We start from the raw sequence: 25,895 nt of genomic DNA, 5'->3' as shown, positions 1-25,895 counted from the left end.
GCTCACTGACAACATTTTTTAAATTCCTCATTCAAAGTGAAGGCATGTCACCGATTTTGTGCTATTCAAGGAAAACAAAGGGCCGAGTTTGATCCCATTTAAGAAAAATACAATTACTTTTTGGCAAAAATCCCTCTGTTTAAATTTGTAGTTTTTACTTTGGTACAAAGAAGAGGTGAGAGGGGACTAGAAGGTGCTAGAATGATGGCTGGGGCGGGGGGCGGCAAGACAGCATAGGGGCTTTGCAAGTAAATGGATGACCAGCTGGGAAAACACTCAGAGACGTGGACCATGTTACCACATGGAGGAAGAGGCCATTCACTTCTGCCAAAACCAAATCCCATCTCGGACCAGGACCCCTGGTGATGTCAGTTCCGGGTGGGCAGCTACAAGCAGCGAGCCCAGCAACCCTTGTTCTCCCGCTTGGAAAATCTCATAGCGCCACCTTGTGACTGCTTACACCCTCACAGGAATTCTGGCCAAGCTTGGCCAGACCCTGCTTTGTACTCAATGATTACAAGATAGGCATTCCAGATACAGGAAGAAAAGAGGCAACCACGAGGAACTGGCCGTACCGACTACTCTGCAAGGATGGTTCTGCAAGTCGCACTTATTTATACTTCAGGTTTAAAATAAACAAACCTGAACCATAAAAATTTTCACCTGCCCTTTCACCATTCAGCACCGATGAATAGGCAACCAGCACTGTGAGGGAGGATTATAATCGTTTTAATTCTTTCTTGTTTCTAATTTGATTTGGGGTCTATAGTTTATCCCAACTTTCCTACACAACACCGTGAATATATTTTCTCTTCCACGGAGAAACCAGTTTTACGTGCGTAAAGGCTTCGGCTTCAACACCTAGACTGATCATTTAATGATGTGCCAAGGGGAAACAGTTTTCAAACTCCAAGGTTTCCCAAGGGGACAAAAAGTCACTTCCACCCCCAAGTGCAGGATGCACTTTGTGTGAGGAAAGGAAGCCCCAAGCAAGGGCAGCACCTTGGAGAAGTAGCACGTGAGGGGCGACGGGTGACCATTTACTGGTTCCTGATGGCATGTCCCTCTGCTCAGAAGGGGCCAAGTAGGGGGCCAGGCTGACCTTCTCCCATACTTGGGAGAAGGGAGATTCAGGTCATGATGCTGGAGGCCGGGACAGCAGGGGTCAACTTTATTTCTCCTTGAACACGACCGTATCTTACCTCATCACCTTTTAAAGAAAGCCCAGGATTAAAACTTGCCTTTATACAGTGCCGTACATCAATTATATCTCAGTAACACCGGAAGGGGAAAAAAAAAAAAAATCAATAAAAATTACAATAAACGCTTAAAAAAACTTTTTCTTATTGAGTGGCTACTCTGTTTCATCACATTAGATTGGTAAACCCAGACGACAATAGCTGGGAATATCTTTAACGAGGAAAAAGTCTGAATGCGTCTTAGGGACATGAATAAGGGCATCCCCGTCGCCCCCCCCACCCACTAAGAAAGTTTCTGATAGAAAATAAGGGAGAAGAAATGAGAAGAAGGAAAGCCAATCAAAGTCCTCACAGTTCAGTTCAAAGGCCAGTTACGGGGCTTCCCTGGTGGCACAGTGGTTGAGAGTTCGCCTGCCGATGCAGGGGACGCGGGTTCATGCCCCGGTCCGGGAGGATCCCACATGCCGCGAAGCGGCTGGGCCCATGAGCCATGGCCACTGAGCCTGCGCATCCGGAGCCTGTGCTCCGCAACAGGAGAGGCCACAACAGTGAGAGGCCCGCGTACCGCAAAAAAAAAAAGGCCAGTTAGGATGACGGCAAAGACACTAGCAAGGGGGGCCTGGCTGTAAGCTCCTAATTCTAGTTGTAGCAAACCCGCCTGACTCTGCAGCCTTCCTCCTCCCGTCCACACCGTATCCCTCCCAGAAAACCAGTGCCGCTCCTCTGAGACCTCAGCCCCTAAGTTAAGCCTAAAATGTTCTTCCCCTGCCCCCCACCCCCCATAATGATGGGGGCTGAAGACATAGACCAAGATTTGTATCATTAACATAGTAGGGCTTCGATCATGAAAACAATAGGCTATTTTTGGTTTTGTTTTAGAAACACAAAATTATATTGTGCTGACGAAGGGGCAGTCACTGCCTCACTCTGCAGCATGGCTGCAGTTCCTTCTCCGCCTGCCAACGCCCACCCTGGCTCAGGAATCTCCGCTCATTGTTGGAATAGGCTGTGTGCCCTTCAGCCAAGCTCTGAGTGTCTTTCTCAGCTGACATGATGATCTAGATTCTTGGAGGACACGGGCTGTAGCTGGTCCACACTGGGGGCCTACTGACCATGTGAGGGCTGGTCCCAGCCTGGGCGACCTGTCCACACTGCCGGAAGGAGACACAGATGAACAGGAAGGGCAGCAGGAAGGCAGCTCTCCATGTCCGGGGAGGGCCTTCCCCAGCGGGATCCCGTGAAATCATCACCTTCCTCAGGCACGCCTTTTGCGGCACCCAAGCCCCTGCAGATGCCCCTGCTGGCAGGTCCTTACCTCCTCCCTGATGTGTTCCACCTGCTCCTCCAGCAACTCATTCCTCTCGGTGAGTGTCTTGTTCTTCTTCAACAACGACTGGCCGATCCGAGCAGCCAACTCTAGATCCCGCTCTTTCTATGAAAGGCAGAAGCGAGAGCAGAGGTTGAGAAAACCCGTGCTTCCAGCAGGAGCCCACAGAACTCAGGGTCAGCTGAGGAAAACAAGGGCGTTCAGCAAGGACAAGGGAATCAACTAATTCACCATCCACGCACCAGTGTCTGATACCTGTTCAAAGAGGAGCTCACTCAGCTACCAGGGCCCCAAGCAATGAAAGGGAACCTTCCGATCTAACGAAAACAAGTTTCTTCCTACAGCGAAGACATGCTTCCAAAAACCTTTCTATGCAACTGCTTTTGGTCCTTGTGTAATCATTTGATAACCTATCTCTCTACCTGAAGGGCTGAGCTATTGTATCGCCAGCACCCAGCACAGGGAGACACTCGGTAACTATTTGCTCAATGAATACGTGAATCCAGAAATTCCAAAGTGCACTTAAAATAGCCAAGGCAGCCTCTCTGGCACACATTAAGCTGGAATTTACTGAGGTCCTTAGATTTACTGCGTATGAAACAAAAATGTTTAAAGTTCCTCTAAACTAGGATACAGTTATGTGTTTCTTTTACTTATGGAAGGTAGGCTACTTAGGCTTTATTTTTTTTAAAAAAATAGCTTTAAAAACGGAGAAACAACGCATAACATTGCCCTACTTCAGAAACAAAGACTGTTGCAGACAGAATTTTCTGTTAGCTCAGTTGCTGACATTTAGAGCACAGCAGGGCACAGAGGAAAATCTTTACTGGCATACAAAGATACAGCTGCCTTTATGGGAGGAAAGCTGTTGCCCGACAGTGGAGACAGCGGGGTGGGCGCCGTCACCAAATGCAGACTCACTGATCCTTGCTGGTGAAACTGCTGGCCATCACGAGTAGATGCACTTGCTCACTTTTAGGCGGGGATTGGCACGGGGAGGAGAACTCCGGAAAATGAAATCCTTTTAGAAGCCTACGCTAATTATTCTGCTTATCTGGTGTAAAAAAGCAGAAGAAGAGGGACATGGGCTTTTGAGCAGAAAAAAGCTGGGGATTCAGGAATCTCCGCTTCTGATAACCATGTAGTCTTGTGGCTTCCACTTAACAAGGATCGGGTACCCTCTAGATCCATCTTTCCCAAACACAGATTATAAACCATCAGTAGGTTGAGAATCATTTTAGTCATGGCAACTGTCATTTTGTTTTAAATGACATTCAACAGCATAGAACTGAAATACCAAAGTGCATTCCGCATAGTAAGGTTATCACTTCATGCTTAAATTTTGCTTGTCACACATTTACCGACAACCTAAGAGGCATTTCTTATAGCAGGTACCCGTCAAAAGTTTAACTGCTCCAGGTGAACCGTTCTACCTTAAAATTTGAGAGTCTGGGTTCTGATTCAACATCCCCGGGGTCCAGTTCCCTCGTCTGTGAGATGAGGTAGGGTGGACGGGCAGACTTGCTGAGGGACCCTTGGAAGAACCTTCTAGCTCTATGATTCATTGAGTTGTAAGATACTTCAAAAAAGCATTTTTTATTTCTAACTGCCTATGTATCCACCAAATTATACCACGCAAGAGTAGCACACCTTCCTTTGCTCATCATGGGAGTTTCGCTGAATTACGAGCAGAGCACTGGAGGTCAGAGCATAGTTTGGGGGGACTGAATCCAACAGCGATTTGGCTCTCTGGAGCTCTTGCATAAATGATGGTCTCTCTCCCCTAGGTCTTCCATGGTCCTGAAACCTGTAACTGCTGTCCCAGAAGCCAGCTGGGTGTCATGTCAAGTGAGCCATAAATTCCTCCAACTCCTTCCCAATCTGTGCCTCCCCCTCATGCCCTCCCAGGGAACAAAGGGGACCAGTGAGTCTGCCCAACGAACCGAGACGCCCCTCTCTGTGCATTCATCCGTGCCGGCTACTGTGTCTACCAAGGAGGGTCCTTATCTCAGCGGCCCTTTATTACTTTTCAGACACAACGGTTGTGCGTATTTGGTACTGGGAGGAAATGACCCACAGGGATCGTGTGAGGGAACCCACTTCTACAGGGGCCGTCTCAAAATTAGCAACTAGTGCAGGTTTCAGCTGGCTAACTCTCCGTGAAAACTGTAGTACCCCTGTCCATTTCCCTTTGGAAGTGTGGTCTCCATAAATCTCACTCCAGTCTGTTAAATCTTTCTACTAGAGCAAGCCCTCAGACTGAATACCCAGCAGGTGCTTCATGCTCACTGGCTCACTGCCTACTGTTCTGTGCTGCTTGCCATCATGCAATCCAGCTGCTAAGTTCCAGCACACACAGACATTTCATATGCAGATTTCAGTGCAAACGAATCAAGCCAAAATCATAATGATGAAGACAGGCTGGGCAAGGCACTGATGAGCACGTGAAGAATGCTGAAGGCTTCCCATGGCACACAGGGGCCTGAACCCAAGAGGAATGGGACGCAGGCAGGGGAAGGAAACAAATGCTGAGGGGCTCGACAACGAAGCCCCTCGCCCCTCCCCACTATACCCCAATACACGTCAAACCTCAGACTTGAGGGCCTCCTTGCCCTCCGGAGGGGACAACTCTCACTTTGTCTACACCCACAATCTAATCTGTATAGTAACATAAAGAAAATGCTCTGCTGGGAAAAAAAAAAAAAAAAAAAAAGGAAGTTAGAGTAAAAATATTCAGAGATGAAATGAAATTCTTAAACAAAAAAGTCATCAGGTCTCTGGTTTTTCTAAGGCAAAAGGTCAGTTGGGTTTCTCTTTAAGAAATTCAGTAAGCGGGCTTCCCTGGTGGCGCAGTGGTTTAGAGTTTGCCTGCCGACGCAGGGGACACGGGTTCGTGCCCCGGTCCGGGAAGATCCCACATGCCGCGGAGCGGCTGGGCCCGTGAGCCACGGCCGCTGAGCCTGCGCATCCGGAGCCTGTGCTCCGCAACGGGAGAGGCCACAACAGCGAGAGGCCCGCGTACCGCAAAAAAAAAAAAAAAAAAAGAATTTCAGTAATGAAAAGAGTCTCATTTCTTACAACCAGCCAACATGTGATAAGTATTTACTTCGAAAACCAGGAAAACAGCTAGGAAATGACCACTGGATCAAACTCCAGTGAGAAAATGAGACCATAAATAAATCTCAATTTGGAAATCAGCTATTAGAAGAACTGGTTCTTTTATTCCCCAGGAGATGGCGGTCAGGTGGGGCTCATTCTGGCTCTCCTAGCTCCCTCTCCGCAGCTATGTTTCGCTGAAAACTTAATGCACTGTAGGCTATACGTATATGTATGGCTGATTCATTTTGCTGGGCAGCAGAAGTTAACACAACCTTGTAAAGCAACTATACTCCAATAAAAATATTTTTTAGAAAGACTGTGACTTGTGTCTCAGCCCCTTTTAGCAATGACCATGAACACTCGAGCCACCTGGCACGGCCCCAGAGACGGAGAGCTGCCTGCCTCCCACGCTGAGCAGCTGACTCATCTCATTCACCCATTTTGGGATAAAAAAGCATGACTCAGGAGCTCCTGGAATAACCCTCTCCGTAACTGGGGAGGAGACAGCTTTGCCCAGAGGTAAATTCCGAACAGCAGCAAAAGCCAGGGCGAGCTGCAGAATCCTCTTCCCCTTTAACCCGAAAGCAAACTCTTCACATTGGCCAAGGGCTGTGCTCCGGCATCCTGTGCAAATCCCGCCAGCACCCCGCCTGCCTGCGGCAGCCGTGCGAAACCAAAGCAAACGACCAGAGGGAACGGGACCAAAGCCAAGAAAAGCACAGCATGGCACAACCTTCACGCGACTGGGGCAATTAGACTTTAACCAGGAAACCCGCCTAGTTCCAAAGAAAGGCAGCAACTCAGATGTGATTCTTATCAGGAAAAGGAGAGGCACAGCTTTGTATATAAAACACGCTGATGCACACAGACCATGGCCATGGTGAGCTGTTAAAAATAAAACAAAAAAGCACAGCAAAGAGCCACCTGAAGAGACTGCCCCACAAATACTCTTTTGAGCAACTCGGTTTTTTTTTTAAAGACGACAGCATACTTCCTGATACAGTGACACTCATTTAAGCAATGAGCTGTGAAGTGCTGATGACCAGGATCTCCATACAGGGCTGGAGTCCCAGGCTCCTCTGAAGTGGTCCTCAAACATCCAAGCAGAGACAGGTCTGGCCCTGCAGAGTCCTCACCCAGCCCTGCCAGCTCACACCCGGCAGGAGCCAGGAACCACGGGCCATGGATACTCACTGAAGCAGCAGCCCATTAAAAAAAAAGTTATCCAGTTCATGTTTTTAAAGTAAAAATGTCTCATTGACAATCAACTAACCGTACTCCCCAAAACTAAACAAACAGGGCAGTAAACAACTACAGCCAAAATCAACAGGGCCACGTGCATAGTGGTTAAGGGCCCGGGCTGGAAAGCAGCTGAGCCACTGGGTGTCGTCTGTCCTCTCAAATGTAGGTCCCCTCACAGTAGGATGGGGGAAATAGTGGCATCTACTTCTGAGAACTATCGTAGAATTAATGAGATGATGCACAGACAACACCCAGCTCTCAAAGTTTACCCTTAATAATAAGCGTGACCACAGAGGCAGACACTTATCAAAGGCCCATCATTTCCAAGATTAAAAGGGCGAAAGAAATCAGGACCCAACAGGGTCCTCGCCTTGGAAAAACTTCTAACCGATCCAGTTGGATGAACAAAGCCAACAGAATGACAGGGTGGTTCCCGAGCTCAGGGCTGGCTGGGGCACGGACTACCTGGGGCTGGGGGAGTGTGATGGCTTCAGAGATCCCTAATGAGCCCTGCAGTATGACACTCAAGGCAAGAAAAGACAGAGGGGCCAAACGGTGCAAAAGGTCACAGGTGGGAGAGCAGGAGGCAGGTCCCGGTGATGAGTATTAAGACGATTCAGGAATGTGATCGAGTGTGTAGCCTTGAATGCCATGCCAAGGAGTTCTGAGTGTCGTGGGAAGCCGAGGTCATTAAAGAGGGCTTGGGAGGGTGGCAGCTGCAGGGAAGATGACAGAAGAGAGAAAACTCAAATCTCACTGCCAGGGCTCCAGGAGCTGGAGTGGTGGCCTTGGAAAAAAAATAATAAAGGTACAGACGTAGGACCTCCCTCAGAAGACTTGAGGACTAATTGGGTATGGAGTGAGGAGTGGATTTAGAAACAGGACAGTGTTGAGGAAAATTGACACAGCAGGAAGGGGGAACATGGTAAAAACTATTTTCAAAAGTTGGTGGTGCCAACCAAGCTAGCCTACGAGGTCACTAATGCCAGCCGCCGAGACGGCTGCAACTGGAGAGTCACCAGAAGGCCAGTGCCCTAAAATGCCTCACCAATGGCCCTGTCACACGGCCAAAAAATATAAACTCACTTATTCGGGGCTGAGGAGTTTGTAACCTCCCTGACATGCAGGTGGTCAAGCGGGTCTCGGCTCCTGCCCTGTCTCAGCTACACTGGGTCTACCCATGGGGGGCCTCCAGGAGAATGGGAGGGGAGTGTGTAGCAGGGCAGGTGAACCCTCAGGAACTTGAGGTAGGGGTAGGGGAGTATTGGAAGGGTCCAGCCCTCAGAGCAGGTAGGAGAACACTGGATGTGCAGAAGGGAAAAGCGCAGGGAAAGAGAGAGACATAAAAATGGGGTGAAAAGGGCTTCCCTGGTGGCGCAGTGGTTGAGAGTCCGCCTGCCGATGTAGCGGACCCGGGTTCGTGCCCTGGTCCGGGGGGATCCCACATGCCGTGGAGCGGCTAGGCCCAAGAGCCATGGCCGCTGGGCCTGCGCGTCCGGAGCCTGTGCTCCGCGGCGGGAGAGGCCACAGCAGTGGCAGGCCTGCGTACCGCAAAAACAAATAAATAAATAAAGGGATGAAAAGATGCCCCCCACCAAAAAACCTCAGGTCCCACACTCCTGCTTGGTCCTGTGTTTCAACTTTGTTCTGCCACCGGCTGAAAATGATGATTTCTGTGTCTCTCATATCTTTCTACTCTCTTCCTCAAGAAGGGCTAATGAATAGTCACATGACCCCAAATCATTCTAGATTCTAGAGCAGAAACCAGGGTCTAAAAGTTAGCACCTCTGGGACTTCCCTGGCGGTCCAGTGGTTAAGACTTCGCCTTCCAATGCAGGGGGTGTGGGTTCGATCCCTGGTCAGGGAGCTAAGATCCCACACACCTCAGGTCCAAAAAACCAAAACATAAAACAGAAGCAATATTGTAACAAATTCTATAAAGACTTTAAAAATGGTCCACATCAAAAAAAGAAATCTTTAAAAAAAAGGTTAGCACCTCTGCATTTGAGGTCTGATTTTGTGGGAAGAGTGGGAGGTACTGCTTTAAGATGGGCACTTATTCAATAAATACTGAGAACCTACCATGTTCTGACCTGTTGAAGGCATGGGGATACACACATTATACTCATCTGCTTCCAGAGGCCACCACAGCACCTTAATTCTCAAGTGTCAACAGAATGCTGAGAAGAAATTGAGAAAAGCATAGTCTCTAAACTAACTACAGCTCATCTAATCCCAAGCACGTTTCCTAAAATTTTCCTTGCCATGCTTGTTTTGGTTATTTCCATGCTGACACCGCATAATAATATTCCCTTAACCTGATGTAAATAAAAACATAACAAAATGCAACTAAAACATTACAAAGATATGGATAATGATGTATTTTTCTGACATTTTTTGTATACACTTAACATATATCATTAGTATATATTTTAAGGGTTTATAAGTCTTAAACAGGGTATTCTACAGCAAGTATTTAAATGCCACCCTATTCTGTGTCATTAATACATTCCTTTTAAAATCCAAAATACCTTGTACAAAGTTACAGTGACAGAAGCCAACATAGCTCTCAGTTCAAAAGATAAATAAAGGGCTTCCCTGGTGGCGCAGTGGTTGAGAATCTGCCTGCGAATGCAGGGGACACGGGTTCGAGCCCTGGTCTGGGAAGATCCCGCATGCCGTGGAGCAACTGGGCCCGTGAGCCACAATTACTGAGCCTGCGCGTCTGGAGCCTGTGCTCCACAGAGAAGAGAGGCAACGATAGTGAGAGGCCCACGCACGGCGATGAAGAGTGGACCCCGCTTGCCACAACTAGAGAAAGCCCTCCCACAGAAACGAAGACCCAACACAGCCATAAATAAATTAATTAATTAAAAAAAAAAAAAAACAGCATGAGTCACTTTTAAAAAAAAAAAAAAGATAAATAAAATAAAGCCACTGAATTATACCCTGAGAGGGCTCAGTTGCTGAGATTCTTCACCGAGAAAGACAGTAATGTATGCTTTAATTGATATAAATTATAATCAGCTATAAATGACTCTTTGCCTTGCCCCAAATCACTTACCTCCTCAAGAAGCCGAGTTACAGAATCTATGTCATTATATGTCTTAGTCATCTGGCCAACTCTTTCAGCACATAAAACTGCAAGAAATAAAAATGACAATGAAACTACTGATGCTACAGGCCTGCCAAACAAACAACCCACCTAAAAAAGTGACTCTAAAGTCGTACTGGGCATAAAGGGTGATTGGTTTTGCTGGGTTCAGCCCCACCAGGTTTCGTTCCCCGGTTCCAGAGAAAAGATTCAAGCTGTGGGGTGAGGGGGCAGGGGTCTACTGTTCACTGCAAAGCCTTGACGCCGCGTGTGTGTGTGTGTGTGTGTGTGTGTGTGCGCGTACGTGCACATACGCACGTGCACACTCGGGGGTGGTGCTGAGGGCAGGGCGCTGGAGTGGAAAGGGGTCTGGCTTCGTATACGGTCAGCAAACCAAAGTGGGTCAGCAGCACAGCGACTGAGGTATGAACCGTCAGAAAGATCCATAGGATCTCGAACCCACTCACTGTACAGACCCAACTACGTGGATAGACTGGGTCCTTCCCAAAGCAGCTCTTGGTATAATTATTAAACAGCCTCAGCTGATAATTTCATAATGGCACACAGCCCACTCTTCCCCAAATGGACTAAATTCTAAGGCTATGCAAACGGTTTCCAAACCATGAAAACCAGGGTGACAGATTTTTTTGTTTTAATCCACACTCCCACCCAATACTCTCATATATGGTATTTCACGACATATGCCATTTGCTTAAGAGGCCTTAAGAGGCTGTCTGCAGGCCACTTTAGGACTGTGCTCTTCCTCTGGAGTAAAAGGGTGTGCACTGAAAGGAGGCTTTAGTCTCCAGAAAAATCTCAGGGTGGTTTTATTTTAAATCAATGGCAAGGAATCGATTTGTAGTCCAAATACCATGAAGGTAGCATGGGTTTTATTCTGAGGAGGAAGGAGTGAAAGCAAATGGATTTAGGGCCAAAGTGTAAAATTTTTTGAAACCAGCCACTTAGGGGCTACATAATAACTTGTTAGCAACTCCTCATAACTAAGACTCTAGAAAATCATTCTTTTAAGCGTAGAGAACTTCGCTTTCGCAACAACCCACTTGCAGTCACAGCCCATGCAAGGCCTTTGGGAACTGAAGTATACTGCTAAACCAAACTCAGTAGCGTTACTAATGGCTAATTGCAACTGGACAATAGGTTTCTAAATATTTTATAAATCCAAGTAGAGATCATCCTAGTGGGTGAGCGCAGAGAAATCTGATCTGTTGGAATGATTTTCTAGCTTAAGGAGGAGACCTGAAATCTGGTTCCAAATCTGAAACCCTCCCAACACAGGGCCCTCAGAGCTGGGGGCTGGGGGAGATGAGCAGAGGTTCCTTTGCTGGCCTCTCCTCCACCCAGTTTATGGCAGGAACCCTCCAGCCACTGGAGGGAGCATTGCCTCAGGCATTTTCCTTCTCTTCCCACAAGGAAAAGCAAGGGAGATGTACAGGGTTGGTTTGAACCAGAATTTAATATGATGGAGACGGAGTCCAGCTCAAATTGCTCTAAATAGATCATCAGCCCGAGGTCACAAGAAATCCTTAAGTGGAGATTCCTGTGCCTCGGACAGGAGTTGGTTTTCATGCTGCACAGCTGTGATGCTCTGCAATGGTACAGACAAGACCCGGGAGCCCTCTAGCCAGGTCCCTCTAGGAGAGCATGGCGTCCCCTGTCATCTACCGGCAGGTACAAAGGCCTCTCTGTTGAAGCTTGTTGCTGCGACTCTAGGGCCAGCTAATGTCCCCCTTGCTCTCCTCAAAGGACCAAGTCCTCTGCTTTCCTGGAAAAAAGGACAACCAGGCTACATTTTAAACTAATCTTGGCTCTATGTCACCCTAACATAAGAGAACAAGATTCGGAGCAGCTTTTTGCTCTGGGATTGTATTAAACAGAAATTATATTTTTAAAGCTATTTTTTAAAAAATTGCGATCACTGTCGTTAATCACGTGTAGATAATCAGATGCAGATGTCAGAAATAACACAGAGATCCCATATACCCTTTAAGTGTCACCCAACGGTAACATTGTGTAACGTTATATTCACAACCAGGGTACTGACATTGCTACAATCCAGGAATCTCACTCGATTTCCCCATTTTACTTGAATGCGCACGCGAGCGCACGTGTGATTGTAAGCGTGCATGTGTGTGTGTGAATATTAAGCTCTAATGATGTTATCGCCTGTGTAGTTTCTTGTATCCCCCAGCACAAGGACCCCTTGTGTTGCCCTTTTATAAAGCTAATTGTAGAAATATTTAACTTGCTTTAACAACTGAACCCAATAAAACGTACACCTGGGCCAGGGTTTTTTCCAGCATTAACCAGTCAGGCACGTAGTGTCACCACGTACACGGTGACTGGAGGCTTGGGGTGCAGAACATGCAGGGAGAACCTCCGGGAGGTTCTGAGGTCTTTGACAGAGCCCACCTACAGAAGTCAGAGGCAGAAATGAAAAACTCCTACGGAAGCATGGGCACTATTATTCCAGTTATGTTTTCAAAATACATATAATCTCACCAGCGGGGAGGTGTACGGATTTACAATACACACAAGAAAACAGCAAAGCCATTAAAAACGCTGATATTTGGATAGAATTACCAATTTTAATATTCTTTTTTGTGCTTAACAATTTTTTTGAGGAGTGATCATGCACCGATGGGGAAAACATTACTTAAAATATTTTTCAAAAAATATGCAGTTGACTACAATAGAGGGTCCTTCCTGAGGTAACTTTTAAGAGAAATTAGTAGCAGCAGCAGCCTACTTTTACCAAAGCATGCTGACTACAGCCTAGCCTTGTTCTTAGCCCTCTAGATGGATTATATCATTTATTTCTCAGAGCAATAAATACTACAGGGTAAACACTCACGTTCACCTCATTTTACAAATGAGAAACTGAGGCTCAGAGAGGTTAACTAACTCATCCAATGTCACACAGCTCGCAAATGGTGAATTTCAAAATAAAAGGAGACTCCTAGCAGGGGCAGCAGCTAACATTTATGGAGGCCATGCTATGTCCGGGGATTTAATGTGCTTCTTTTCGTTTACTCCTCAGAACAATCTTGCAGGGTAGGCGCTGTTATGATGACTACTCCATGGATGGGGAAACTGAAGCTCAGAGAAGTTGAGGACCTGACCAAGGTCACAGCAAATGCGGTTGCATATGGCGGGAGCTGAACCGAGGCCAGTCTGGCTCCTGAACTATAAACTAAGGAGCCACAAAGAATGCAAGGGCAAGGCTGAGGTCAGCACAAATGAACAAAGTTTAAGAAGCACACAGAAAGCAAAAAGCATCTGTGGTGTAGGTCAGATCCCTGACTCTGTGGCCCTGAGGCTGAAGTTTTCATAGGAGACTCTACCAAGGTCATGAGGCCCTGGGCAAACTCCTGTAATTGTGTCTTGGGTTTCTCTTCCGAGAAATGAGGAATAACAAATGACTCTTTTAAACAGGAAGACAAGCACAAGCTGCACGTTTCGAGCACCAGTTTTCTAGATACTCAATCTAAAATAAACTGTCACAAGTTTTCTCTCTCCAGGAGAACAGTATTTCAAATAGAAGTTCCACTTCTGACCAAGGGAGCTCTACCAAATAAATCCACTTCCCCCAAAAGGTGTCCAAAACAAACGCAAATGTTATGCTCAGCAGAAGCTAGACATAAAAGACCATCTATTATATGACTCCATTCATATTAACTATCCAGCACAGGCAACTTATAGAGACAGAAAGCAGATCGCTGGTTCCCTGAGATTAGTAGGAGTAGGAATGGGGATTAATTGTAAACAGGCACGAAGGATCTTACGGGAGGGAGATGTGTATGTTCCAAAACCGAATTAGGGTGATGGTTGCCAACTCAGTAAATTTACTAAAAAACACTAAACTGTTCACTTAAAATGGGCGAATTTTCCAGTATGTAAATTATACCTCAATAATTTAAGTTACCACCAAATAACATGCAAACAAGCATCCCTGAACTACCTATGCCATATTCCAGCCACGTCCCCATAACATGACAAGGTAAACACATTCTTCCATGATCTCATGATGGAGCCTTCCTCCGGCCCCAAGAATGTTCTCAGACAGCAAAACTGTTTAGGAATAGCAAATCATCCATTCGAAAACTCAGCACTGGTGAACGGCACATAAATGTACTAATCTATGTCACACAGACGAGACTATTTTTATTTTTTATTTTATTCATTATGTATTTTTTTTTATTGGAGTATAACTGCTTTACAATGTTGGGTTCATTTCTGCTGTACAATGAAGTGAATCAGCTATATGTATACATATATCCTCTCCCTCGTGGACCTCCCTTGCACCCTCCCCCATCCCACCCATCTAAGTCATCACAGAGCACCGAGCTGAGCTTCCTGTGCTTTATAGCAGGTTCCCACTAGCTATCTATTTTACACAGAGATAGCTGTCATAAATACTTGCTCAGATGGCAGAAGAATTTCATGATATGTCCATAAGAAAACCGAGAGCCAGCTCTCTCCAGTTTTACTGTTTCACCCTTCTCCCAAGTTACAGCCACTTCTTGGAGATTCAGCCATGCCCTTCCTTTGCCTGTTGCCCTTCAACATCTATCTTCAAAATAATTTAGACTTGGCCCCAAAGCCCAAGTGTATTAACTACTAAGACCCATAAGACACACATGATTTGGCTTAAAAAACAAATAAAACCTATTTTCATGCAGCCCTTGAAGTGTGTACAGGAATAGGGTGAGGCCCACAGTACCTGGTAATAAAAAACAATGCTCATTTGTCAGTAATTAGAACAAAACGAAAAAAGGCAGAACAAATGCTTTGTATTCTTGTTTAGATGGCTTCACGTCAAAACTGGCCAGAAGCGTAACGAACCTAATTCTTACGAATGTCCCAGGTCCCTTCCCACCTGTATAAAGTCACACGATGGCAGCTGAGTCTTATTCATTTGGGGCCCGACACATGGTTGATGCTCAAAAAAAAGGGAAGGTTTTGTTTTACTCCCAGACCGGTCTTTGCAAAGAAAGGCTCATTTCTAAGCAACCAGAGGGCCCAGGGAGGGGTGAAAACATAAAAGCCTGGTGTATATCTCATCACCTCCAGATGAGCATGTGTCTTGGAAAGGGGAGGTACCCCCTCCCCGCCAGGCTTCCTGCATGAAAAAGAAGCCATCTGGAAAGAGGCAATCAAGTTCAAATCCAGCGAGACACAAAGACATGATGAGGCACAAAGCTGCTAAGAAAGAAGCTGCATTAACAGAAAGAAAGGCCTCGACTAATAAGCAGCTGTGGTCTTAAGCTAGAAGCAAACGGGCAGGCTGCTGGCTACTACGACTGCTCTTAGGTGAAAGGTGCTGGTTTATCATGGCAGCTTCAGGGACGGTCTGTGGGACGGCGTGGTGGCAGAGGCCGGCCTAGAGCCCAGTCCATCGCGAAGAGTGGTCTGTTTGGCCACGACCAGCATCTGCATGGTGCTGGGTCTGTGCACTGGGAGGCGGGAGCGAGGTGTCTTGCCAAGAGCAGAGACCTGACCGTACAGCTCTGGCTACATTTACCTGCCCATCAACATCACCATCAGCTGAAATTTTAGTGTGACGATTGTACAGGCTCACTTCCCCTTGCCAGGGTAGTCTGAGAGCAGGGCACCAAAGCAAGTTACTGAAGAGGCCAGGAAGAAGAAAGGAAATAACTATTAAGTATTTACAACATGCTAACTGCTACCATGGGCATTTTACAAATATTATTTCACTTAAAACCCAGAATAACCCGATGACACAAATATGACCCCCATGAAACACTATGAGACAGAGAGAGGGGCTAAGTGACTTGTCCAAAGCCAGACAGGACATAACCATGTACTTGAACCTGGTCTGTTGGGGGATATAACCATCCGCCCTTCCCTAACCTTGAACACTCAGAGTTGACCTATGGTGGCCATCCATCACCAGAGCATTTAATGAAGGCCTCCTTGGTAATAACCAAGTGGCTCACTTATGGACTGCTCACTGTGTGCCCAGCACTCTGCTAAGTGCTAGATGTCTAAGTGCTGGATGTAGACCCCTCCTTCAGGGTCCATCCTCATCCTAGGAAGAAAGTACTACTATTACCCACATTTTAGACGTGAAACTGCACAAGGTCACAGAGCTATAATGAGAGGGTCTGATTCTATTTGACCCCCAAGTTGGGGCTCTTAACCACAGCTGAGTAATAAACACATGAATCCTACCCTCGAGGACTTCGAGGCCTAATTGGGAAGGTCAGACACATGTATAAATTAGTATGGAACAAGCAGGATGTGCCAGGTGACAAAATGCTCTTGGGGAGTTCAGACACAAGATGACTGGGGACTGGGGGACAGGTGCCCCAAGTGGGCAGAGCAGTGAGGGGACCCCAAAATGCACAGACTGTGGGTCAGCTTTGCCCATGGCCAGCCCTGGGGTGATGCTGGTACCCCCACCCCAGAAAGAGAACCGCCCTGAACAAGGGACATCACCAGAGGCCCGCGTGGAGTAGCCATGGATACTAACAAACAAACCCCAGGCTGAAACCAAGGTGATGAAAACCATGGGCAGAGAGACCTTTGTAACAGTGCTGAGGTCAGTGCTGATAAGCTAGGCCAGCTCCTTTCTCTAACGTGATCCTACAGGAGAGAGTCCTGTAAGGACTCAGTGCTGCTGGCCACGCTGAATCAATACAGACTGCAGGGCCCAGGCCTGATGGCTCTTTCCATGGGGTGGACATTCCCACCCCACAAGACGGCACAACCACCAGCGGGACGCGGCACCATTCCCCACATGGCTCAGCCTTCCCCCTGCAGCCCAGGATGTCCCTCTCAAACTGGAGGAATGAGCTCCATTTGCACTACTTCTTGTGCTTCACCTTGGAACCATCTGGAGAATTTGGACATGGGACGTTGGCCATCGTTTTCATCTCAGCTTTTGCAGATGATAATTACTGGTCAGTGCTCAGCACCTGAAAACTACCCTTTGTGCGGAAGACTGACAGCAGGCGCCTCTGAGGAGGGGATGTGCGCCGTCCCGCGGTCTCAGTAAACCCCAGACCATGCCACATGCTCTTTTCAAATCCTGCCACCCGAAGGCAATCCTGAATGACGCCTGCCAGGAACTGACTGACCAAGCTTGCAATTGGGTAACAGCCTCAGAAGCGTCCAGGTGAAACAACATTACGTAGCCGGGCTTCTTTAGGCCTCTTCTTGAGAAAGCTGCGGGAAAACTGCCATGCAACAAACCACAAGGGAGTGATGACAAAACTCCACTCTTCACCAGTGTTTTCCTGGTGTAGGTGCTGCCACTCGGGCACAGAGGGGGCGTGACCACCATGTCACTCAGCATCACTGTGATTCCCCCCGCTCCAGCTCGTCCTGAGCAGACGGGATGGGGGAAAACAAGCAAAGCCTGTCTTCAAGAACACCACTCAGTAAGAAATCACTTGAGATCGACTCAGTTTCTGCACAACGCAAGCCTCCAGTGACCAGAAAACACAGAGCCCAGGTATTTTCTCTCCTGAAGACAGAAAGAGCAGTGCTGCCTCTGACAGCTGTGTGAGCCAAGCAAGATGCTTCTCCAGGTGCCTTGTGGGTTATGAGGATGACATGAGGTAATGGGAGACAAGGGCCCGAGGATCTACTAGCTGAGAGCCTGGGTGTGGCGGAGGGCAGACCCCAAGGCAGGGCGAAGGCCCTGCTCTGTGCTTGTGGCCCTGGGACTCTGGACAACATATCTGAGCCTCAGTCTCTTTGAGTGCAAAATGGGAGTAATGCTTATTTCAAAGGCTGTCTTGAAGATTAAACGGGTGACACTGGGAGGCCTATCACCCCCACAAGGTAACCTGGGAGGGAACAACAAATGTCTCCTGTATCCATGGCTACCAATATGAGTGTTACCCCAATCTCATTTTGTCCTTCAGTTTTCAATCAGAAGTATCTCTTTTAGAACCATTAGTGGTGTAGAAAACCACCTAAATCACCTCAGAATCCAGGGAACATGGTTACATCCATGTCTTGCACATATTCTCACTATTCACAGGGTCAGAAGAAAACAGGGTCCCACCCAGTGAACACCTTGCTCTGGGATACAGGTCAGGCTTCCAGCAAAACTGGACACAGAAACCAAGACTTCCAAACCAAACCTCTGTCTTCCTGATCTACGCCACAGACTTCCTTCAGGCCGGGAACAAGTCTAGTGAATTTCAATTTACAAAGAAAATTAAGCATGTTGACAGTGAAGTCTAGTTGGCCTTCCATATCCATGGGTTCTGCATATGCAGACTCAACTAACTCCAGATTGAAAATATTCAGAAAAGAGAAAATTCCAGAAAGCAAAACTTGAATTTGCCACACTGGCAACTATTTACATAGCGTTTACATTGTATTAGGTATCATGTGTAATCTAGAGATGATTTAACGTATACGGGAGGATGTGTGTAGGTTATATGCAGATACTATGCCATTTTATATAAGGGACTTGAGCATCCATGGGTTTTGGTATCCAAGGGGGTCCTGGAAACAATCCCCGGCTGATACCGAGGGTCAGTTGTATCTTTCTTTTGCAGTTACTGTCCTGAAAATATTATTTTCACCTTCAGGACAGCTAAAAAAATTTTTACTGCTGAAAGGAGGGAAATTGGATGGGAACAAAGAAGAGACAAGGAAGAGAAATACAACAGTCTATCTTAAGATGGCAAATACAGAGACTGTTCCCCCCCGCCCCCCGACCCCTACCATCGAATGTGATCACAAAGTAGAGACCCTGTCATCTGTGAGATGTGGACCAGCACAGGAAAAGGTGCAGTGGAATCACCCAGAAGGTGTGCTAAAACCCAGATTGCTGGGTCCCACCCCAGCATGTCTGACTCAGCAGGTCTAGGGTGGGGCCCAAGAATGTGCATTTCTAACCCGTTCCCAGGTGATGCTGATGCTGCTGTGTAGGGACCCTACCTTGAGAACTGCTAGCACAGTACCTAAGAGCAGTCTATGTAGGGCCCTAGAGCCAGTCTATGTAGGCTGAAATCACCTATGAGCTGTGTAACTTTAGAAGAGTTGCTGAAGGTTCCTCTTAGAAGTCTATGAAATGGAAAATGATAACAGTACTTAACCTCTTATGGTTATTTTAAGGATTAAATGCATGAATCCACGTAAAGTACTTGGAATGGTGCCTGGCACATAGCAAGTACATACTAAACACCGGTATCGTCATCATCTGGCTATCAGTTAAAAAAAAAAAGTTCAAAATACATAGATATATGTACATAAAATACATACAATATGGTTTTTCTTCTCTTGACAAGGATATATGATACTGCTCTAGAACCTAGTAAAACCTTTCATTTTAGAATCATATGGTTCAATAATTGATTTTAAAAATGCTCTTACTATGCTTTTAGGCAGCAGCTCATCTCATACTTTAATGTGCATAGGAATCCCCTGAAGGTCTTGTTAAAATGCAGATTCTGACCCAGTAGGTCTGGGGTGGGGCCTGGGAGTCTGCATTTCTAACAAGCTCCCAGGTGATGTGGGTACGCAGGATGCACGCTGAGCGGCCCAGCTTCAAGGGACACGAGCTGATCCAGTGAAATGTGGGCTGGCCCTAGTTCTTAAGAGCAGATGGAGGCCTTTCTCTTGATCACTTCCAGGAACCCAACAAATGCACAGTCCCAGTCGGTCTTTCACTCCTCTCTCCTTTCACCTCCACCATCTCTTTCATGAAAGGACCAGGCAGGGGGTGCCAGGTTTCAGCACTGCTCCCCCTCTTTCTCCAATTGAACACTTTTAACTGTCCTATAGGTGAAGTGTTAATATTTTCAGGGCAGTAACCTCAAAAGAAAAACACTTTCAGTATATAGCCAATTGTAAACCATTTAAAAAATAAAAAGTTATTCTGAGACATGAAAACAGGCCATCACAGAGGAGAATTTTGAAAAAGTTTTTTGATTGCTTTTACTCAAGACCTAAAGAACTTCTTGCAGTCACTCTTTAAACATTCTGTTTCACAACACCGCCCCCCGCAAAAAAATCCCTTTTTCCGGGCTGTGAGTGAAAGCCCCAAAAGCCCAATTAGGAAACTCACACTCAGCATTTGGGTGTATCTTTATTTAAAACACTCCTCCTCTTCTCCAAAAGCAGCACCCCTCTGATACAGCCTGGTGGTGAGTTCCCAGGTAATTTCAGTGTCAGCCCTTGTACTTTTCTATTTGAAATATTTCTAAACTTTTTTAAAATTCCTAGTTCAAATTGGTGATTAATAATTTTTTAAAATAAACAATTTCCTAAAGTAAACAAAGACGTATTATTTAATAATGACTCAGTTTCTTGTCCATTAACCCACCAAAAGCCATTCAGTCAGAAGAAAACAATGAAAACTCTTAAAACAGAGTGCTGGAATGCCGTAAAGTGTGTGCATGCCGGGGGACTACCGACGTTTGCAAAAAGTATGAATTTCAGGGCTTCCCTGGTGGCGCAGTGGTTGAGAGTCCGCCTGCCGATGCAGGGGACACGGGTTCGTGCCCCCGTCCGGGAAGATCCCACATGCCGCGGGGTGGCTGGGCCCGTGAGCCATGGCCGCTGAGCCTGCGCTTCCGGAGCCTGTGCTCCGCAACGGGAGAGGCCACAACAGTGAGAGGCCTGCATACCGCAGGAAAAAAAAAAAAAAAAAAAGTATGAATTTCAAAGACCTCGGTTAAGCAACAGAAGCTAGACAAAATAATACACACTGTTTGATTCCATTTACATAGATCGAGAACAGGTAAAACAAATCTAAGGTGATACAAGTCAGGACAGTGGTCTCCCAGGAAGGAGGTGTAAACTAGAAAGAAAGTGGGGCAAGGGGACTTCCCAGGATGCTGGAAACGCAGCTTCTCTCCTGGCAGCTTTACATTCACCACGTAAGACGTGTGTACTTGACCTTATACCCCACTACGAAAATAAAAGACTTCTGTGAGATCAGTGAAACAGCCAGGCCTACATAGACACTGAGAGGGAAAGGATCAGACTGGCGCAAAGAACAGAATTTACCCTCCTCCAAGAGGTCCAGGGTTTCAGGCTGCTTGTGGATGGGCTTCCTCTCTTCACCCTGGCAGTCACACTCAAAATATTCTTCTTCTCCTCCCACATCTCTTAGGGACATTGCTGAAGTCACCCCAAAGCCAAAACATCACCCAAAGGAGCGGTCCCTGAAGGAGCTCCTGGCTGCCCTCCCGGAGGAGGCATTGGGGCCGGGGCCCCCGGGGCGCACGCTGGGCCTTGGCTGGGGCCACGGACAAGCCCTGGCTCAGCTGAAGTGGAGAGTGTACACAGGGCCACTGGCCCATTGGCGCCCAGACGACCCGGAAGCGGGTGGCTCCCACAGAAGGAGGCGGGGCGGAGGGGGGGGAGAAGCACCTATCGGAATGGGAAAGCCCTGCCCAGCCCTGGGGTGGCCCTAACGGGTGCTCTGGAGTCAGAAGGAAGGCGAGCAGGCAGGTGCACGGCCTTGGGCCAGCTCTCTGCATCCAGATTCTTCTTCCGCTTTTGCTCCTCCAGAAGCAATGAGGAATGGTAGCTTCCTGCAAGTTTCGCAGCAACTGCACAGGGCAATACCATCCATGCCTCAAGCAGGCACACCTGTCTAAAGGTGGAGCTCTGGCGGAGGAGATGCCCTGGTGACTGATTGCCCAGTTCCCTCAGGTGAGAGAGTTCCTGTGGGCGTGCTTCAAAACTTGAGACAAATCTGACTGTGACAACAGCATGACACAGGGCTGAAGAGGGAAGGAAAAGATCATTCTGGTTTCTAGCAAGAGGAAAAGAAAAAACTGCAGTAAGCACTACTTGTATTAAGCTTACTTCATCCCAGTTTTTCTTTGGTAATAATACATTGCATTTGCTCTTTTTTAAACTGCGTCTTGTAAATCACACTCTCACCCTACATCTGTGTACACACAGCCAAATTTATAAAGATCTTTTCTAATGGCAGGATAAGGGGGAAAAAATCTACAGCCTAATAGTTTGCAAAGTTGCCTGAGAAAAGAATCAAGTTTCATTGCACATCTCACTACCAATTCCTCTACACTGTTTGATTTTGCCTGTAACAGTGAAATGGCAGGTCCTTCCATCAAACGCACTGAACGGTGGCCTGAAGCAATGGTGTCTCAGAGAATCATGGCACATTCTACAATTCCTGTGCTTCAGCCACCTGCCCGCTACACTGTGGCACGTCTCCCTGCTCCTAAAAGCTATACCAGGAGACCTAAACCACCTCTCTGCCCAGTCACCTCCCTCAGGTAACCAAGGGGGCCTTTAGCAGAGGCCAGATCGTCAGCAAGAATCCTCTGCACAAGTTCAGGAACTAGGTCTCGTCCATCTTTAAATCCTTAGGGCTGCAGATCCTGCTAAGTCGGCTAAAAATGTCTGCTAAACTGAATCGCTACCTCCATAAAAACAAATAGAAGACCACAGACCAGTGCCTATAAATAGAAAACCAGAATAGAATAAAGATTTTATTACAAAATTAACACCTGGAGACATACTCATTGCCGGGTTACTTTTCTGGAACCTGAAAACGATTGCTACCTTTTAGGATGATAAAAATGTGTTCTTTGTAAAAAGTAGGGTCAGGGCTTCCCTGGTGGCGCAGTGGTTGAGAGTCCGCCTGCCGATGCAGGGGACGTGGGTTCGTGCCCCGGTCCGGGAGGATCCCACATGCCGCAGAGCGGCTGGGCCTGTGAGCCATGGCCGCTGAGCCTGCACGTCCGGAGCCTGTGCTCCGCAACGGGAGAGGCCACAACAGTGAGGGGCCCGCGTACCGCAAAAAAAAAAAAAAAAAAAAAAAAAAAAAAAGTAGGGTCAGTAGAAATTCAGTAGCAGGGAGTTCAAAATCACATTTTGAAAATCTTCATAAGCTTTAAATACAATGTTTATAAAGGCAGACACTCAGGGGAAAAAAATCGTTCTTTAACGATTGGGGCTTGTTAACTCAATGCAAAGGACAGTGAGTCTGAAGCTCTGGGAGGGGAGGGAGGGAGGGAGAAAGCTCCACTTTGTGCATTATTCATTCGGTGAGTATCAGATTGACTATAAGATGTGCAGGCTAGTGGGAGGGGCTGTAGTATATATAAATGAAAAAAAAAGCTGATTTCATATATTTGAAAATACTTTTAAGTGATTTTACTCATAACCAGTTGGTTATACTCATCTTTTAACTCAATTCTAGGCTACCTTTAGCAAATGATGTTCAAGTCTCTATATATTATATAATTAAAATATATATACATGTAAATTAAAAGATAAATTTAGGACATGGCATTGTGAACACAAGGCCATCCTAGCCTCCCCATGTCACCCCATTTCTCTCATTCTTCAGGGTACTCCCCACCTCAAACCCTTCCTCCTTCCCTCCCTCCCTCTGCAGGGGGTGTGAGGGAATTCTCCAACCTCATCCACATCTGCATTCACTTCAAGATTAAAGGCAGAGATGGGACAAAGTGTACCTTCTCTGAGAGAACAGTTTTCCAAAAGTCAAAGCAGAACAGACCCCTAAAGACCAGCACGAAAGCCCGGGAATCCCTGTGCCAGGTGACGGATGGACCATGGGACATGGACATGGGAGGTGGAGCTGAGGGTGGCCCAGCTCACCCCGGACAGACAAGCAGCTACAGTGTGTGCTGTCCCAGAAGTAAGGACTAGAGCCGTGGCCCAGAGCAGGGGGGCAGGGCACGGGTTCTGACCCACGTCCGGGAACGTTCAAGGCCACAGAAGGCAAGTGTCACTCGCCTCCCTCCAATCAGAGGGAGCTCTTACTGTGAGTGTCCTCTCCAGATTTATTCTGCACACCCCACAGAAGTCCACCCTCCGCTGCCCAAAGAGTGGTCACGAGCCACTAGGGCTATTTACATTGAAATCTCTATTGATTAAAATTAAATAAAATCCAAAATTCAGTGGCAGTAGCCACATTTCAGACGCTCCATAGCCACACGGGGCTAGTGGCTACCAAACTGGACAGCACAGAACGTTTCCATCATCACAGAAAGTCCCACTGGACAGGCACGCCCAAGGATGCCCCTCGTCTTCAGACATGAACCTGATGCTCCTCGGCCAGCTTGGCCTGCTTTTCCCCTGCAACCTGTTCCCGCTGACCCCCCCTCACCCTCTGCCAAGAGTCTCCTTCCCCTCTGTATCCCATGCATTCTGCTCCTCTCCACGAGCCTCCCTGTCCTTTTACTTCTCTGCCTGTACAGAGCAGGGTGGCCCGTCACTGAGGGTCACTTCCCCAAGGCCCTTACTTATGCTATTTAAAAAAAATAAATGAGAAACACAAAGCTCTGAAAACTTGGGCTCTAAGCTCCCTCTGGCCCTCTCATCAGTCCTCTAGTCCTCCGCTTCTACATCTGAGGGAGGACGTTATCTCTGCTTTACCAAAGTTGCTGATAAAAATGTACAGCTACGTCATACATTTACATTTAGTTCTTTTTTTTTTTTTTTTAAATCATCTTAACAGCCATTCAGAAGACTGCTGAGTTGGAAAGGGAAAGTCAGCCTCTACCTCCAATGGTGCATCCCACAATAAACACACATGAAAAATGGGGCCTGTTTACATGTCTGAACACAAGTGCAGGAAAGTTAGAAAAGCATCTCAAAAGCCTAGTAACAGTTTTTCAATTAATGCTTAAAATACCTCTGACAAAACTTCACTCGCAAACCAGCCACCCTGACCCTGGGTGACATTTTAGAGGTCACTGCAGTCAGGGAACAGCACCCGTGCCACCTGTGTGTAATGCTGTGGATTTTCATTATGGAATAAGAAGTCCTAAAAACAACCACTGCGCAATCTGCCTGAGTGTCCCCATTTATAAAATCAGTATGAATTAGACCACCTCCTGCTGTGACATTCAAACCTATAATGTTGTAAAAGGGGACACGACGGTGGATGAGTACAAAAGAGTTTGCAGCAAGAAACAGGTGGTCAAGATACTATACCTTTTTTTTTTCTGGCTGCGCTGCACAGCTTGTGGGATCTTAGTTCCCCGACCAGGGTCTGGACCTGCGTCCTCAGCATGAAAGCGTGGAGTCCTAACCGCTGGACCGCCAGGGAATTCCCAAGATACTATACCTTGTTCAAAATACCAATTACCTTTTGAAAGGGATTTTTTAAAAGAACTTAATAACTAGTACTATTTCTGAAAAAATAAAATTAAGCACTGGCCTGGCACTTCGCCGATCACAAAGAGCTTTTACTTTATTTACACGCATTACCCTCCTTCGCAATGGTTCTGGCCAACGTGGTTATCCCCATTTGCCAGATGAGAAAGCTGGGTTGACAGAGGCTCACTGGGGTACCAGGATGTACCCAACCACTGGTAAAAAGAAACAACAGGCCCCAAATGGAGTTGCTTGTGCTAAGCCCCAGGGCAGCCAACCAAGACTTAATACCTGACCTAAATGCAGCTTCAGCCTCTCCCAGGAATGGAGTCTTAACCAGTCCGTCTGGAATTTCCCGGTCAGCAGTAATGAGGTAATCTGCCTGATAGACCCCATCCATCCCCCAAAGAAAGAGAGATAATCTGCTTTTTCCCTGTCCCTGCTCCCATCTGTCTATAAAAGCCTTCCATTTTATACAGCTCCTCAGAGATCCTTTCTACTTGCTAGACGGGATGTTGCTCAATTCATGAATCGCTGAAGAAAGCCAATTTGATCTTTATATTTATCCGTTGAATTTTGCTTTTTAACACCACACAGCCATGCAGAATGCAAAACAGGCCCCAAAGGCAGACTCCAGGCCAGCACTCTTTTCCGGCATTCTACCTATTTCTAGAATAACTACAAAAGTGCACTCCAGGGCTTCCCCGGTGGTGCAGTGGTTGAGAAATCTGCCTGCTAATGCAGGGGACACGGGTTGCGAGCCCTGGTCTGGGAGGATCCCACGTGCCGTGGAGCAACTAGGTCCGTGAGCCACAACTAC

General features: G+C 47.0%; 1 protein-coding gene across 5 annotated transcripts in view; it reads right to left on the bottom strand.

The window, feature by feature from the left end:
• The window catches only part of TRAK1 (trafficking kinesin protein 1), a 78,626-nt gene that overhangs the window by 34,474 nt on the left and 18,257 nt on the right, over window positions 1–25,895 (bottom strand). For 4 of the 5 annotated variants that reach the window (XM_032650393.1, XM_032650395.1, XM_032650396.1 and 1 more), the window contains exons 2-3: window positions 9,932–10,008; window positions 2,515–2,631 (exon numbers count right to left, since the gene is read on the bottom strand). In XM_032650393.1, the coding sequence (XP_032506284.1) occupies window positions 2,515–2,631; window positions 9,932–9,982 (168 nt within the window). In that variant the 5' untranslated portion in view covers window positions 9,983–10,008. Of the gene's footprint in view, window positions 1–1,002; window positions 1,425–2,514; window positions 2,632–9,931; window positions 10,009–25,895 lie in introns of those variants that run through there. The other variant, XM_032650394.1, reaches the window with a different exon arrangement.

The sequence above is a fragment of the Phocoena sinus genome, chromosome 11 (genome assembly GCF_008692025.1).
Source record: "Phocoena sinus isolate mPhoSin1 chromosome 11, mPhoSin1.pri, whole genome shotgun sequence".
Lineage (NCBI taxonomy): Eukaryota > Metazoa > Chordata > Mammalia > Artiodactyla > Phocoenidae > Phocoena > Phocoena sinus.
This window is presented reverse-complemented; position numbering and strand designations above follow the sequence as displayed.